This window comes from Camelina sativa, chromosome 11 (genome assembly GCF_000633955.1).
Source record: "Camelina sativa cultivar DH55 chromosome 11, Cs, whole genome shotgun sequence".
In the NCBI taxonomy this organism is placed as follows: domain Eukaryota; kingdom Viridiplantae; phylum Streptophyta; class Magnoliopsida; order Brassicales; family Brassicaceae; genus Camelina; species Camelina sativa.
The window spans coordinates 17,217,550-17,231,622 of NC_025695.1; the positions used below are offsets into that span (position 1 = coordinate 17,217,550).

Here is a 14,073-nt window from a genome sequence, read left to right on the forward strand (position 1 = left end):
CAACTATTGCCAAAACGAAAAGAACTTTCATCTATTCAATTCTTAATATTTATATAAAAGTTAGTTTCACACACCCATGCAACCAAATCATGGATCCATATAGTTTCAGTCTTTCAGAAATAAACAAGAATTTGAGGTCAATAGAATACGACTACGGGATCCTTATAATCTTATTTATGTATATACATTACGTACGTATGACACTCGATAGTCTTAACCTAATAAGTCGATATTGAATATAACACTGAATTTTCTTGTTCTTTATCAACTACATAATTGAATAACAGCAGATTTCACTTTTATTTTGAAATACATCTAACTCCATTAAAATACACTATCCAGTAACACTCCATAAATTTCACATAACGTATAATTTTGTAGTCGAAAATATATATCAATATTTACCATATCATATGATCACATTGATCATTACATTTGTTTCCAAAGCCATCTTTATTCTTCCTAAATGAGCTCTTAACTTTTGGATTGACGATATCTCAATTTGGTAAATGCTATTTTAGTTTATTCAAATTTATGCGTCGACAAAGTCCTCAAAATATGAAATTTAAATAAAACACAACTTAAAAAAAGTTACAATAGTCAAAGTTTTCATTCTGCTACAAACAAAGTCAGTATACCTAACATTTCCTCCTTTTATGTGTTTTTTCTTCCCTTCCCAATTGGTAAAAAAAAATAAAAATAAATAACCATTTCTGAAGAATGATAATTCACCGTTTCCTCATTGCAACCATGAAGCAACATTGTTACTCCTCTCCGACGACGGAGCATAACCTCCTCCTTCTTCTCCGCCGTCTCTACTCTCATCCGCCGCTACAAAACCATTGGAAACCACCGCGTTAGGATAGCTTAGAGTACTCACGTTGTTTGACGACGAGAACATGTACGGTCTCTCTTGCTGAGGAAGCTCGTGATGATGAGCCGTTTGGTTCTGCAAACTAGCGTATTGCCAAGGAGCTTGATAGCCAATGGACGGAGCTCCGGCACTAGGATCCGACGAGGTAAGACTAAAACCAGACGAAGACGAAGACCCGAAAGCCACGGCTGATGGACCACCAGTGAACTGTTGGACCATGGCTCTAAAGTTAGCTGTGTCGGTGTTGAGAAGTGTAGTGGGTGTACGACGCGAGACTCTAGACCTCCGACGTGTTGGTTTTGCAACACGGCGGGTTTCGGGGTTCAGGGGAGATTCAGCTGATGTGGCGGTGGTGGTGGTGGTGGTTGTGACTGTGGAGGCTGTAGCGGTGGTGAAGAAGGTTTGGTTGTTGTAGAACTGAGACCAGTCGTTGTTGGAGTTGGCCATCTTCTTCTTATTATTATGGTATGGGAGAGAGATCAAAGACGAGAACCCTTTTGTTGAGTATTTATGGACTTTCTCATTGTTTTATTAAAAAAAAAATTGTATAAACTTAATAATTGGTTCGACTTGGTCAAAGGAAGACCATCTAACACATCACAGCCGTTGGTTTTTGGTTTGTTTTCTTCGTGCACGTGGATTTTAAAAAGGTTGTCGTCGCCTAACGTTTGATGTTGTCGATTTGTATTTCTCAATTCTGGAATTAAATTTTTTCTTTTTTTCTTGATGAACTTTTATCTTGCTTTGGTTAGTGACAAAATTTAANTGACAATAAATCTGCCACTTGCAAATTAATCTGCCATTACTTGTATGGCAGACTTTTATTAAAAAAAAAAAAAAAAAACGAAATTGCAGGAATTTTTAACCAAGGGNAAGAATATTGTAACGAGAAGAAGATCTAGGAAAAAAATGTGTGATGTTTCTTTTTTTTTGTGAAAATATACCAGTTTGACACAAATTTGTCAATTAATTGCTAGATTAACACTCCAATTTATCTAATAACTAGAATGACACAATTTTTAGGTAAAATGACTAAAAACCCAGATTTTTTTTAGCTTTTTTTTTAAAACGAAAATACAATATAGCATTTAATATTTTGATTTAAAAAATATGATTATGAAAAAAACAAAATGATTAAAAAATATGATGTTTATTGTTTTAATATAATTTTTAAAAATAAAGTATGACTAAAAAATCTGCTGTCACTATATCAACATAAAACAAATCTGTTATCATTGTATTCATATATAATAAATCTGTTATCAAGCAGCAGATTTTTTAGTAGGAAAAAACAACTGTCATAACATAAGAAAATCTGCCATAACGTATATTGTGCATGTGGGTCAATATAGCAATTTTAAAAAGACTTTCGAAAATCTGTTATCAAACAACAGATTTTTCCATCAATCCAAAAATCAGTCATAACTTACAAAAAATCTGTCACCACTATATGTCAAACTAGCAATTAATTTTACGTTTATAAATCTGTCGCAATGTGACAGATTTTTTAAGTGAAAAATAAAACTGTTACAACAATCATAAAAAATCTGCCACAAAATTCCAAGAAAATTGACTAAAACAATGAAAATCTGTCATGACTTTATAAATAAGTATGTCGCGTTAAGAAAATCTGTTGTTCACAAAAAAACTGTCGTTACACACTTCAAATAAATCTGCCAAAGAAACAAAATCTGCCGTCAAACTCTGCAAATTAATCTGCCATCTAAAATAAGTCTGCCAAAGAAAAACTGCCATTGACAATAAATCTGCCACTTGCAAATTAATCTGCCATTACTTGTATGGCAGACTTTTATTAAAAAAAAAAAAAAAACGAAATTGCAGGAATTTTTAACCAAGGGTAATATTGACTTTTTTTTTTCCTAACAAAGCAAAAAAGGGTATTTTCGGTATAAAACTAACCTAACTGACCCTTAAATTTTAGGAGTTAATCTAGCAATTAACTGCTCAATTTGGGTCAAACTAGTGATTTTCCCTTTTTTTTTTGGTTTAAAAAATGTTTGATGTTCGTTTGACAGTTATGTTTTTGCAATTAAACGCTGTAATTAGTTGCTACTTGCTACGATTTTTAATTAAAACTTGTGAGTACACAATAAATCAGTAACGCGATTTAAAAATTTAGTGACGAAAAGTTTACGTAGCCGATCAGTGATAGAACTCTGAGCTGATCAAATGATCCATTAAAAGATTTATGAAAGGTTTACGTGACACCATTACAAGTAAGATGTAGACTACCTTATTGATTATTGATTCAAATTTATAACTTATTTTGTTTTGCTCTATATATGACTTGGTTTATGATTTTATTTTCTGGTAGAGTACTTAGTTTATATTTTTAAATTTATATATATAGAATACATAATTTAAAATGTTACAACTAATACACAAATAAATATTAAATGTAATAATTCCGAATTTTTAAAAATCAGTCGCAACAAATAACAATCCGAACAACCTTACGATCAATTGCGTGACAAAAAAAGAAGAATAATCTTATCACTAATTGCAACGATCCCATAGTTTTAAAATTGCAATCTCAATTGTAATTGCAATAGCTTGCGATTTTCAAACAAACTTTTGAGTCTTTCTTCTCGCCTTCTAAAACTTTTGTCTAATCCACTTGAATATTTGGCTCGGTTCCATTTCAACTCTTTTGATTCTTAGTTTTAGAATTTAATTTGGTTTTGAATCATAGTTAACAATTTACAAGCCAATGTACCAACTAAATAGAAACAATCTGTTTCTACAAGCCTCAATAAAATTAATCAAAGTCTTTATCATAAAAATAGAATGTTATTATTTATTTATTATATAGTATACCATTTTTGTTTATTTGTAGAGTTAAATATATATTAACTAGGAGATATCTCGTGCTGTATACAACACGACTCAACATGTTTTTCTAAAAATTATTGTTATATTTATTTATAAAAATTATTTTGTCTAAGATAGTATTTATTTTTATATTGAAATTATTTGGTAAATTTACATACATCTTTTAGAATAGTAGTTATTATAGAATATTATAGTATTTTAATTTGTTTGATGTATATTACAGTTTTATATTGTTGGTTTGTTGTATTTACATCATTATTTTGTGAAATATTTTAAAGTATTAATTATAATATAATAATTGTGAGCAAATAAATTTTTTTAATTTATCATCAACATAAATTTAGTTTTACCAACCCGTCAATGTGGAACATTAAAACACACATTTCTTTCTTCATAGATTGAGTAATATATGTTTGTTGTAAAAAATTCAAATCACAACATATACAGAAAAAAATTCTACTTAATTATTAAACATAAGTATTATATGATAATTGAAAACAATTTGTAAATAAAATAAAAAAAAAAAGATGATAGGAAAATCATAATTGAAAATCTAAACAAAATCTTTTAAATAGAGTTATTAAAAAATATTTATATAATATACTTATATATAAAATCTTAGTTTTTAAAATTCTGATTGTTTTATAATTTTTTTTTTTGTCAACCAAACATTAATTAGAAAAGTACTCCAGAATTGGTAACCCAACTCAGAGGGAAAGAGTTTACAAATGAAATAGATGAACTTAAACATCTAAACGACCGAGCAAGACAATCTGCTCTCAAATTTGAAGAACGAGGTTTCTTGGACAGGGAGAAGAGGGGAAAGGCGGCCCAAAGCAGGTGGAAATCGTCAAGGATATTAGAGAAAGCCATATAATTAATTAGATAAAGAAAATAAATATTTTGAAACTAAAAGTTATTTAAAAGATTTTATTTGTCTAATATTAAATTACATTTTAACTTTTATTGAAAAATTAAATATTTGCCTTAACACCAATGGCATGATAATGTAATTTTTTATAATGTTAGTTTCATATTTGTACTTCTCAATTAATATAGTAGGATTTACCATTTTTCTAAATATATTTTATATATTTCATAACATAAAAACATTTCTAATTAACATTTGTCAACATCTTATTGAAACAAATGACACATGTCACATAACAGGGGAGAATCCAAAGAGGGACTAGGTGGGGCACGTGCCCCATGCTAATTATATTTAAAAAAAGATTACCTATTGTTTGTTATAGCTTATTAGCTCAAATGACTATTAGTGTCGGAGTAGATGTTAGGGATGATGTGTTTCATATTTCCAATATTATTTGTTCTTCATTTATTATGCCCCGTTTTGTCTTTTCATTTTGTATGCACAATTTTTTTCTCTTGTTTCTTACATTTTTAATTGGTTGTTATTTACATTTTTTTCTTTCTTTTTTACTTATATTCCAAAATGCACAAGTTAATTTGTTATTTGCTTTTGTACTTTCTAAAATATTAATAAATACATCTAGTAAATTCAGTAGATCAATTTTTGATTCAGTTTAGATTTCAAAAATGTAAAAATCAATGACAATGATATTCCTCATAAAAAAGTTGAATTTTTAAAGTTTTTCAGAAACTTAAATTTTAAAAATATGAGATGCAAAAAAAAGATATAACTATTATATCAAAAAAAAAGTTATATATGCCCCATGTTAATTTTAGTTCTGGATCCGCCACTGGTCACGTTCATGTTAATGGGTTTTTAAGAATTCCCTCTATGAATTTTTTATTTTCAATTTTTATTTCTAAAATTTTATTTTATTTTGCAAAATCTATAAACCAAAAACAAAAATCTACAATCTATAATCTAAAACCGTCTTACAATCATCCAAACATTCATGGCCTAAACAATTAGAAAAATCGTTAATTTCCATTAGAATCTTCTACTACATTACAATCACTTTTTGACCCACAACAAACACACTTTTAAATTATAAACTTGCAAATCGTCCAAACAAAGTAATCAAACCTATGTGGCATTAATATTAACAGAAATTACAGATTAAGAGTTTCTTACTATTTTTATGAAAGCTATACAAAATGATCGATTAAACATGGCAAGTCAAATCCTCTATTAATCTTCTTTGTAGTCGCACTCGCCCCATGAAGATTCGGTTATGAGAATCTTTTGACGTTCCATTGACCAAATAATGAAATGGAAACAAATTTTGTTCATTGTTCATTATAGAAAATGTATGAATTTATGATTTGTATTAGAGGATAGTACATACGACTTTATACAGAGTCTAGAAGCTATTCAAGGAAACATAATATGTGCACAATAAAGAGATTGATACGCAAGTAAAAGATAAGTAATCGTATCACGTCTTCCCTTATTCATATAGACTCAATACGCCCCTCAAGATGGAGGGACTAAAGTGACTCCAATCTTATTGCGCAAATACTGGTATGTTGAACGCGGAAGAGGTTTGGTAAACGCATCAGCAAGCTGATCATTTGTGGAAACATGAGCAACCCGTAGTTTGCCATTGGTGATGAGTTCACGGATAAAGTGATAGTCAATGGCGATGTGTTTCATGCGTGAGTGAAATACTGGGTTAGCACAGAGGTAGGTGGCACCAATGTTATCACAGTAGATTGTTGGTGAAGTAGTCCGTGAGAGGCCAAGTTCAGAGAGGAGAGAACATATCCACATGAGTTCGGAAGCAGCATTAGCGACAACTCTATACTCAGCTTCAGTTGATGAACGCGCAGCACCCTTCTGTTTCTTAGCAGACCACTATATAGGCTGACCACCGAGATAAATGATATAGGCATTGGTAGAAACACAATCGGAAACATCACCTGCCCAGTCAGCATCAGAGAAACAGTGGAGTGTTAGGGGGTTGCCCTTCTTGAAGTACATACCATAGGAACTGGTTCCGGCGAGATAGCATAGCACACGCTTTGCTGCTTGCCAATGATCTGACATGGGTTAGTGCATAAACTGTGATAAGCAATTAACGGCGTACGCAATGTCCGGTCTGGTGAACGAGAGGTATTGAAGACTTCCAACCAAGGTGCGATACTCAGTGGGATTGGAATGAGATTTGCCAACCAGTGTGAGTTCGGAGTTGTTACCATTGGTGTAGCTACTGGTTTCACATCCTGCATGTTCATTTTGACCAACAAATCTTACACATGTTTTCGTTGATTGAGATGTAAACCATACTTTGTGCGGATTGCTTCAATGCCTAAGAAATATGACACATCACCATGTCCTTGACGGAGAAGCGATCGCCAAGCTTGGTGAGAATTTGTTCAACCATTACCGCATTGTTGCCAGTGACTATGATGTCATCAACATAGACCAGGACGTAGAGCAAGAGTGTATGACGTTGAAAAACAAACAAAGACGTGTCAGAGAGAGAGTTACGAAAACCAGCACTTACAAGGTATTGTTTGAGTTCAAGATACCACACACGTGGTGCTTGTTTAAGCCCATACAACGCCTTGTTCAACTTGCAGACATAAGTTGGACGATCAGGATCAACGAACCCTTCTGGTTGAGAGACATAGACATCTTCGGTGAGTGTTCCCTGCAAAAAAGCATTGTTGACATCGATCTGTCAAATTGGCCATGACCGAGAGACAGCAACATCAAGAACAACGCGAATGGTTGTTGCTTTTATAACCGGACTGAAATTCTCTTGATAATCAATCCCTTGCTGTTGATTGTACCCCTTAGAAACCAGTCGAGATTTGAATTTGTCCACACTACCGTCGGGAAGAAATTTGGTTCGAAAAATCCACTTGGTGTCAATGACATTGTAAGATTGGTCCGGAGGAATCAGATTCCAGTTGCGATAACGGAGTTGAGAGTTAAATTCATCTGACATGGAATGACGCCATCGAGGATCACGAAGAGCTTGTGCCACAGTTTGGGGTTCGGTTGTGGAGGCAGCAGTGAGAATAGACGAGAGACCAAATTTCCGATTTGGTTTGACAATGTGATTCTTTGATCGTGTTTGCATTGAATGCTGATTTTGAGGCAGAAGAACATGCGGCTGTTGAGGATTTTGAGTAGAGGCGGAGGGAAGCTGTCGTGTCGGGGATGGAGAATCTTGACTTGTGGACGATTGCGAAGGTGAAGATGGAGCATTGTGGACTTCAGAAGAAGTGGATGGGCCTGCAGAATGGGCCAAGTTTGGTGGTGATGAGTTCTGTTGGGCCGAGTGTGAGGGAGATGGCAACGTCGGGGAGAGCGATTGTGGAGGCGATGTGTCCGGAGTGGTGTTGGTAACATACGTCGGGGTAGACGGTGAAGCAGGATGGTGCGACAATTGGTGAGTTGATTCCGGTGGACTTGACGGTGGTGAAGGAGCGGAGCTCGTGGAAGCACCATGGGACTCCAAAGACCGCGACGGAGCTGCTGTGAGTGGTGGAGAAGAAAAGGGCACAATGGTGAGAGGAGGAAGCCATGAAGAGGAAGGTTGTGTAGTTTTAGGAGAAGCTGGAGACAAAGAGTTTGAGAGAAGTTTATAGGGAAATTGGGTTTCATCAAAGACAACATGGCATGAAACATATAAACGATTTGATTTTGGTTCAAGACAAAGATATGCACTTTGAGTGAGAGAGTAGCCTAAGAAGACACAGGGTGCAGATTTGGGTTGAAGTTTGTGAGTAGTATAGGGTTTTAGCCATGGATAGCATAGAGAGCCGAATATTTTTAGTTTGGTATAGTTTGGTGTTTGGGCTAATAATTTAGAGTAGGGAGATCGGAAGGAGAGTATGGGAGTGGGCATTCTGTTAATAAGAAAAACAGCAGTAGAGAAAGCATAAGACCAGAATGAGTGAGGAGAGCAAGACCTGTTTCAACAATATGACGATGATGTCTTTCGGCAAGGCCATTTTTTTCTGGGGTGTGAGGAGGAGTGGTAAGGTGACTGATGCCATGTGTGGAGAGAAAAGAGCGGAGAGCGATGAATTTGCCACCATTATCGGAGAAGAGAGTTCCAATTTTAGTAGAAAATCGATTTTCAACAAGAGAGGTGAATTTGATGAAGGTGTCTTTGACTTGTGATTTTTGGGAGAGGGGATAAAGCCAAGTATATCTAGTAAAGTGATCCACAATAACTAGATAATACTTGAACTTATCAACAGAAAGAAGAGGGGAAGTCCACACATCGGTGAATAAATATTCAAGAGGGCGAGAGGAGTGTATAGAAGACTTATAAAAAGATAACTTATGACTCTTATTGATGAAGCAATCACCACATGAAAGTGGTTTTATTGGATAATTTGAAACAGGTAAATTAAAACTAGAAAGCATTTTCTGTAAAATAGAGAATGAAGGATGGCCAAGTCGAGAGTGCCAAGTAGAAGCATCAGCTTTGAGATTGGTGGTGGTGGTGGATTAGGCGGAAGGAGGAGAAAAGGAGGATGGCCACTCATAGAGCTCATTGCGGACACGGCCTTGGAGTAACGGGATCCCCGTGCTCAGAGCCTTCACCTGAAAAGCCGCCGGAAAAAATTCAACGGAAACACGGTGAGCGTTGCACAAGCGATAAACAGAAATGAGATTCTTTTTAATGTCTGGCACATAAAGAACATTGGTGAGTGGGAGAGGTTGAGTTTGAGATGGGAGATAAACCGAACCAGTGTGAGTGATGGGAAGACCCTTGCCATCACCAACAACCACTTGTTCTCCACCAGTATAAGGCTGATACAGGCTGAGATTGGCAAGATCGGAGGAGATGTGATGAGTTGCAGCAGAGTCAAGCAGCCAAGCATTAGTAGTGGTTAAGTTAGCATGTGGTTGCTGTTGCTGGAACATGGCGAGTTGAGATCAGTGTTTGGCATTGTGGCCTTGAGTACCACAGATCTGACAACGACCAAGATACGGACGGGGTGCTCGGAAGTCATTAGGATGACGAGACGAGGGAGTCCAGTTGGTGTTGCGTTGAGTGAACCGATACTGCGAGCGAGTATTGGTGTTGGTACGTTGAGGGAGAGCAACGTTGGCCGTGATTGGTGTGGACATGAGAGGTTGGGTTGTCAGCAACTTGGACTCATGGTTAATGAGTTTCTCATGCAGTTCAGTGAGGGTGGGGGGGGTGTATCACGACCTTTGACTTGGTCAATGATGGTCTTGTACTCCTCCGGGAAGACCTTCAAGGATGAGCTCCACTTGGTCTTCGTGATCAAGAGGCTTGCCCAAAAGTGCCAGTTCATCAAAACGGGTGGTAAGGTCTTGAAGATACACATCGATTGTTTTGGTATCTTTCTTCCAGTTCTTGAGTTGGATCTTCATTTGATGGATATGACCACGACTCGGTTTGGCATAGGTGGACGCAAGTGTGGTCCAGATCTCAGCGGTAGTGTGAGCACGAGAGAGGATCGGCTGGATGGAGACGAAGATAGCACCGAGAAGTGCACTGTAGAGAAGCATGTCTTGACGGAGACAGTTGGTGTACGCAGGATTGGGGATACTGGTGCCATTGACTGTGACAATTTCGGCAAGAAACGCTTTGGAGCCATCAAGGTAAGAGGCAAGACCATACCCATCAATAAGAGCATGGACTTGACGGCTCCACATGATGTAGTTGGTAGGAGTGAGCCGTGTAACATTTGTCATATTGACATTGAGAAGAGCTTCAGAGTTTGGTGTGACAGTTTCAGAGGTGGCATTCACGGTGGTGTTGACAGGGGAGTTGTCGGATTGAGACATGATGGAGATGAGCAAAAAAGAAAAGAAAAAGAGAGCGGCGGAGTAGAAGAGAAAAAAAAAATTAGGTCTCGGTATAGGATTGCTCTGATACCATATAAAAAATGTATGAATTTATGATTTGTATTAGAGGATAGTACATACGACTTTATATAGAGTCTAGAAGCTATACAAGGAAACATAATATGTGCACAGTAAAGAGATCGATACGCAAGTAAAAGATAAGTAATCGTATCACGTCTTCCCTTATTCATATAGACTCAATATTCATCAACAACTTCTTTATCCTTACTCATAATATTGTTCTTTTTGTTTGCGCTGTAGCTCCCGAAGAGACTCTCCATTTCTTCTAAAGCCACACCACGTGTCTCCGGAAGGAAAGTGAAGAAGAAGACCCATGCGGCAGCCGCAACTCCAGCGAAGAGAAGGAACGCACCACCGATGGTGAGACCCTTAGGAAGAGACAGTTATGTCATTCCGATAATACCACTCATAAGTCTATTCAACATGACTCCAAAACTTGCACCTTGAGCTCTTAGCCTCACGGGGAATATCTCTGAGCAGTAAACCCACGTCACGGGGCCTGCACCTATTGAGAATGATGCCACAAAAGACATTACTGTTGTAATGCTAAGCCTTATAGCCCACTTGATAGTTTTCTGGGGTTCCTATCGATTACTGTGAGACTAGTTCCAAGTGTATTCAAGGAAATAAAAATCCCCCCCATACTTGTAAGCAACAAGGCACGACGTCCAAACCGATCAACCACACAAGTCCCTACCACGATGAAGAGGGTCTTGACAACTCCGACAGCCACCGTAGCTAAAAGCTGGTCATTCTTGGATCTTAGTCCAGCCTTTGAGAAGATGGTCGGAGAGTAAAGCACAACTGCACCTATTCCAGAGGCTTGCTGGGCGAAGTGGATGCCAAGGCATGCTATTAGGATGTGTCGAACGGACGGGGTTGGTCGAACAAGAAGGTCCTTCCACACCCCTTTCCCAGCAGTCTTCTTGTTTGGCAAGACTATAACATCGTCTGTCATATCATCAGGGATTCCAGCCGCACGTTTGATGTCATTGAGCCTAGAGATGGCTTCTTCTTTAGTGTTTGAGGTTTTGTCAAGAACTTTAAAAGCATCTCCAATGCGACCTTGGAGGACTAGCCACCGTGGAGACTCCGGCATTTCCAACACTCCAATGGCTAGTAATATCGCGGGAACCGCTCCAATCCCTAACATGAACCTCCAGCCGAGATGCTCGGGTAGCTTGGAGAAGAAGTAGTTGGACACATGACATATCCTAAAAGTATACCAATGTTGATAAATATCTACATAGAAAAAGAAACATATTATCATCAACCTCCATGTAAAATTCTTTATATATATATATATATATATAGATAGATATAGTTCAAATAATAATAAAGCTAGAATCTATTGTACCTCAGGGAAAGAGCTAAGGAAACCACGTGAAGAAGCAGGAGCGACTTCAGCGGTGTAAACAGGTGCAATCATCATAGCATAACCGACACCGATACCAGCTACAAAACGACCCACCATAATGAAAGGATAGTTTGTGGCAAAACCCATGAGAAGAGCACCACAAAAGAAGAANCAACTGCACCTATTCCAGAGGCTTGCTGGGCGAAGTGGATGCCAAGGCATGCTATTAGGATGTGTCGAACGGACGGGGTTGGTCGAACAAGAAGGTCCTTCCATACCCCTTTCCCAGCAGTCTTCTTGTTTGGCAAGACTATAACATCGTCTGTCATATCATCAGGGATTCCAGCCGCACGTTTGATGTCATTGAGCCTAGAGATGGCTTCTTCTTTAGTGTTTGAGGTTTTGTCAAGAACTTTAAAAGCATCTCCAATGCGACCTTGGAGGACTAGCCACCGTGGGGACTCCGGCATTGCCAACACTCCTATGGCTAGGAGTACCGCGGGAACCGCTCCAATGCCTAACATGAACCTCCAGCCGAGATGCTCGGGTAGCTTGGAGAAGAAGTAGTTGGACACATATCCTAAAAGTATACCAATGTTGATAAATATCTACATAAAAAAATAAACATATTATCATCAACCTCCATGTAAAATTCTATATATATATAGTTCAAATAATAATAAAGGTAGAATCTATTGTACCTCAGGGAAAGATCTAAGGAAACCACGTGAAGAAGCAGGAGCGACTTCAGCGGTGTAAACAGGTGCAATCATCATAGCATAACCGACACCGATACCAGCTACAAAACGACCCACCATAATGAAAGGATAGTTTGTGGCAAAACCCATGAGAAGAGCACCACAAAAGAAGAAGGCTCCTGCCAACACTATGGTATATCGTCTTCCAATCCAATCGGAAGTTCTACCGGCTGCGCCTGAACCGATTAGAGAGTAGATATTTAGAATCCCCATAAGAATCTCAAGTTGTATGTCCGACAGTTTCAAATCGTCTTTTATGAAAATTGCAGCTCCACTCATCACTCCTATATCTGCAACATCCATAAAATGTAAGGATAATTATCTAAACCATAAAATCAAACCAACCTTGATATGGGTCGTTAGTGAATGATAAGAATTCATAACGAATACAAACCGTAACCAAGGATGATAGACGTCATTGATGCTAAGATTGCACAAGCAAAAGCAAATCGGCTTCTATTCCCTCTTGGCGGCTCGGCCTCCGCAACAACAACACCGCGTTCTTCTCCTGAGGAGCTCATTGTGCCCACCGTAATTGTAAAACTTACAGTGAAAAAGTAAATGGTAAGGAGAAGAGAGTGTTATTAGTAGAAAAGAAAACTAAGTTTCTTGTGAGTTACAAAATCAATTGGAAGATGAGAATTTAAATAGATGTGCGATGTTCACAATTGAAGCCAACTAAGATCACATGTTTTAGAAAATAACAAACGAGCAACCAGTTAACTAATCAGTTATAGAAAATATTTACTTGAAATTCCAATGATAGAAATCGGATATCAAGTTACATATGGTTTTACTTTAATCTATAAGATTTGTCCTAAAATTTGTAATTTATAGTAAGAACAGATCATTTAAGATTTTAAGATTTGTCGTCTCACTTTTATTTGGTTATTACCATACCTAAATTTAGAAACATAAGTAAATAGAGATCCATATGTATTCACCTTAAACAAGATGTTGTCTCTTTCTCTCCAGGCACTACCGCATAATTTAACTATAATCAGTTTTTTAGAGTTATGAAAAGTTTTCCTCTCTGTCTCTTTGTCCCTCTTTCTTTAGCTGTTTTTCATCATCCTCTAAGAAAAACAAAATACGCATAATATTTATAAGATAAAAAATATTAAGTGTAAAAAAGGAAACATAAAATGCAAAAAAAACCTAAATGTTTTTGGAAAAACTCATAACCTTTTTAAGTAAAAAAAGATTACTAGTCATACCAAATGATACTAGTATGCAAAATCGCACATCTCAACTAAAATAATTTATACTTTATATTCTCTCTAATTTTTCTTTATTCTGTTTTTTTATATCGTAATTGGCCATTTAACTGTGTAATTGATTTACAAGAAATGGAGGTTTTAAATACAACGAATAGAGTCATTTAGTAATATTGCCTAAATATATATCCAAATTAAGATGAGGTTTAAAAAAGTTT

General features: G+C 36.7%; 1 protein-coding gene and 1 pseudogene across 1 annotated transcript; both read right to left on the reverse strand.

Annotated features, from left to right (window-relative positions):
* LOC104723645 (VQ motif-containing protein 22) lies at positions 549-1,371 on the reverse strand. The gene has a single exon (XM_010442038.2). It carries the CDS (start codon positions 1,319-1,321, stop codon positions 740-742), a length of 582 nt encoding a protein of 193 aa, XP_010440340.1. The 5' UTR covers positions 1,322-1,371; the 3' UTR covers positions 549-739.
* On the reverse strand, positions 10,700-13,159 carry LOC104728067 (annotated as a pseudogene).

Bases quoted from the DNA above. Each gene is read 5' to 3' on its own strand.
- LOC104723645 (XM_010442038.2), bottom strand. From the start codon at position 1,321: ATGGCCAACTCCAACAACGACTGGTCTCAGTTCTACAACAACCAAACC.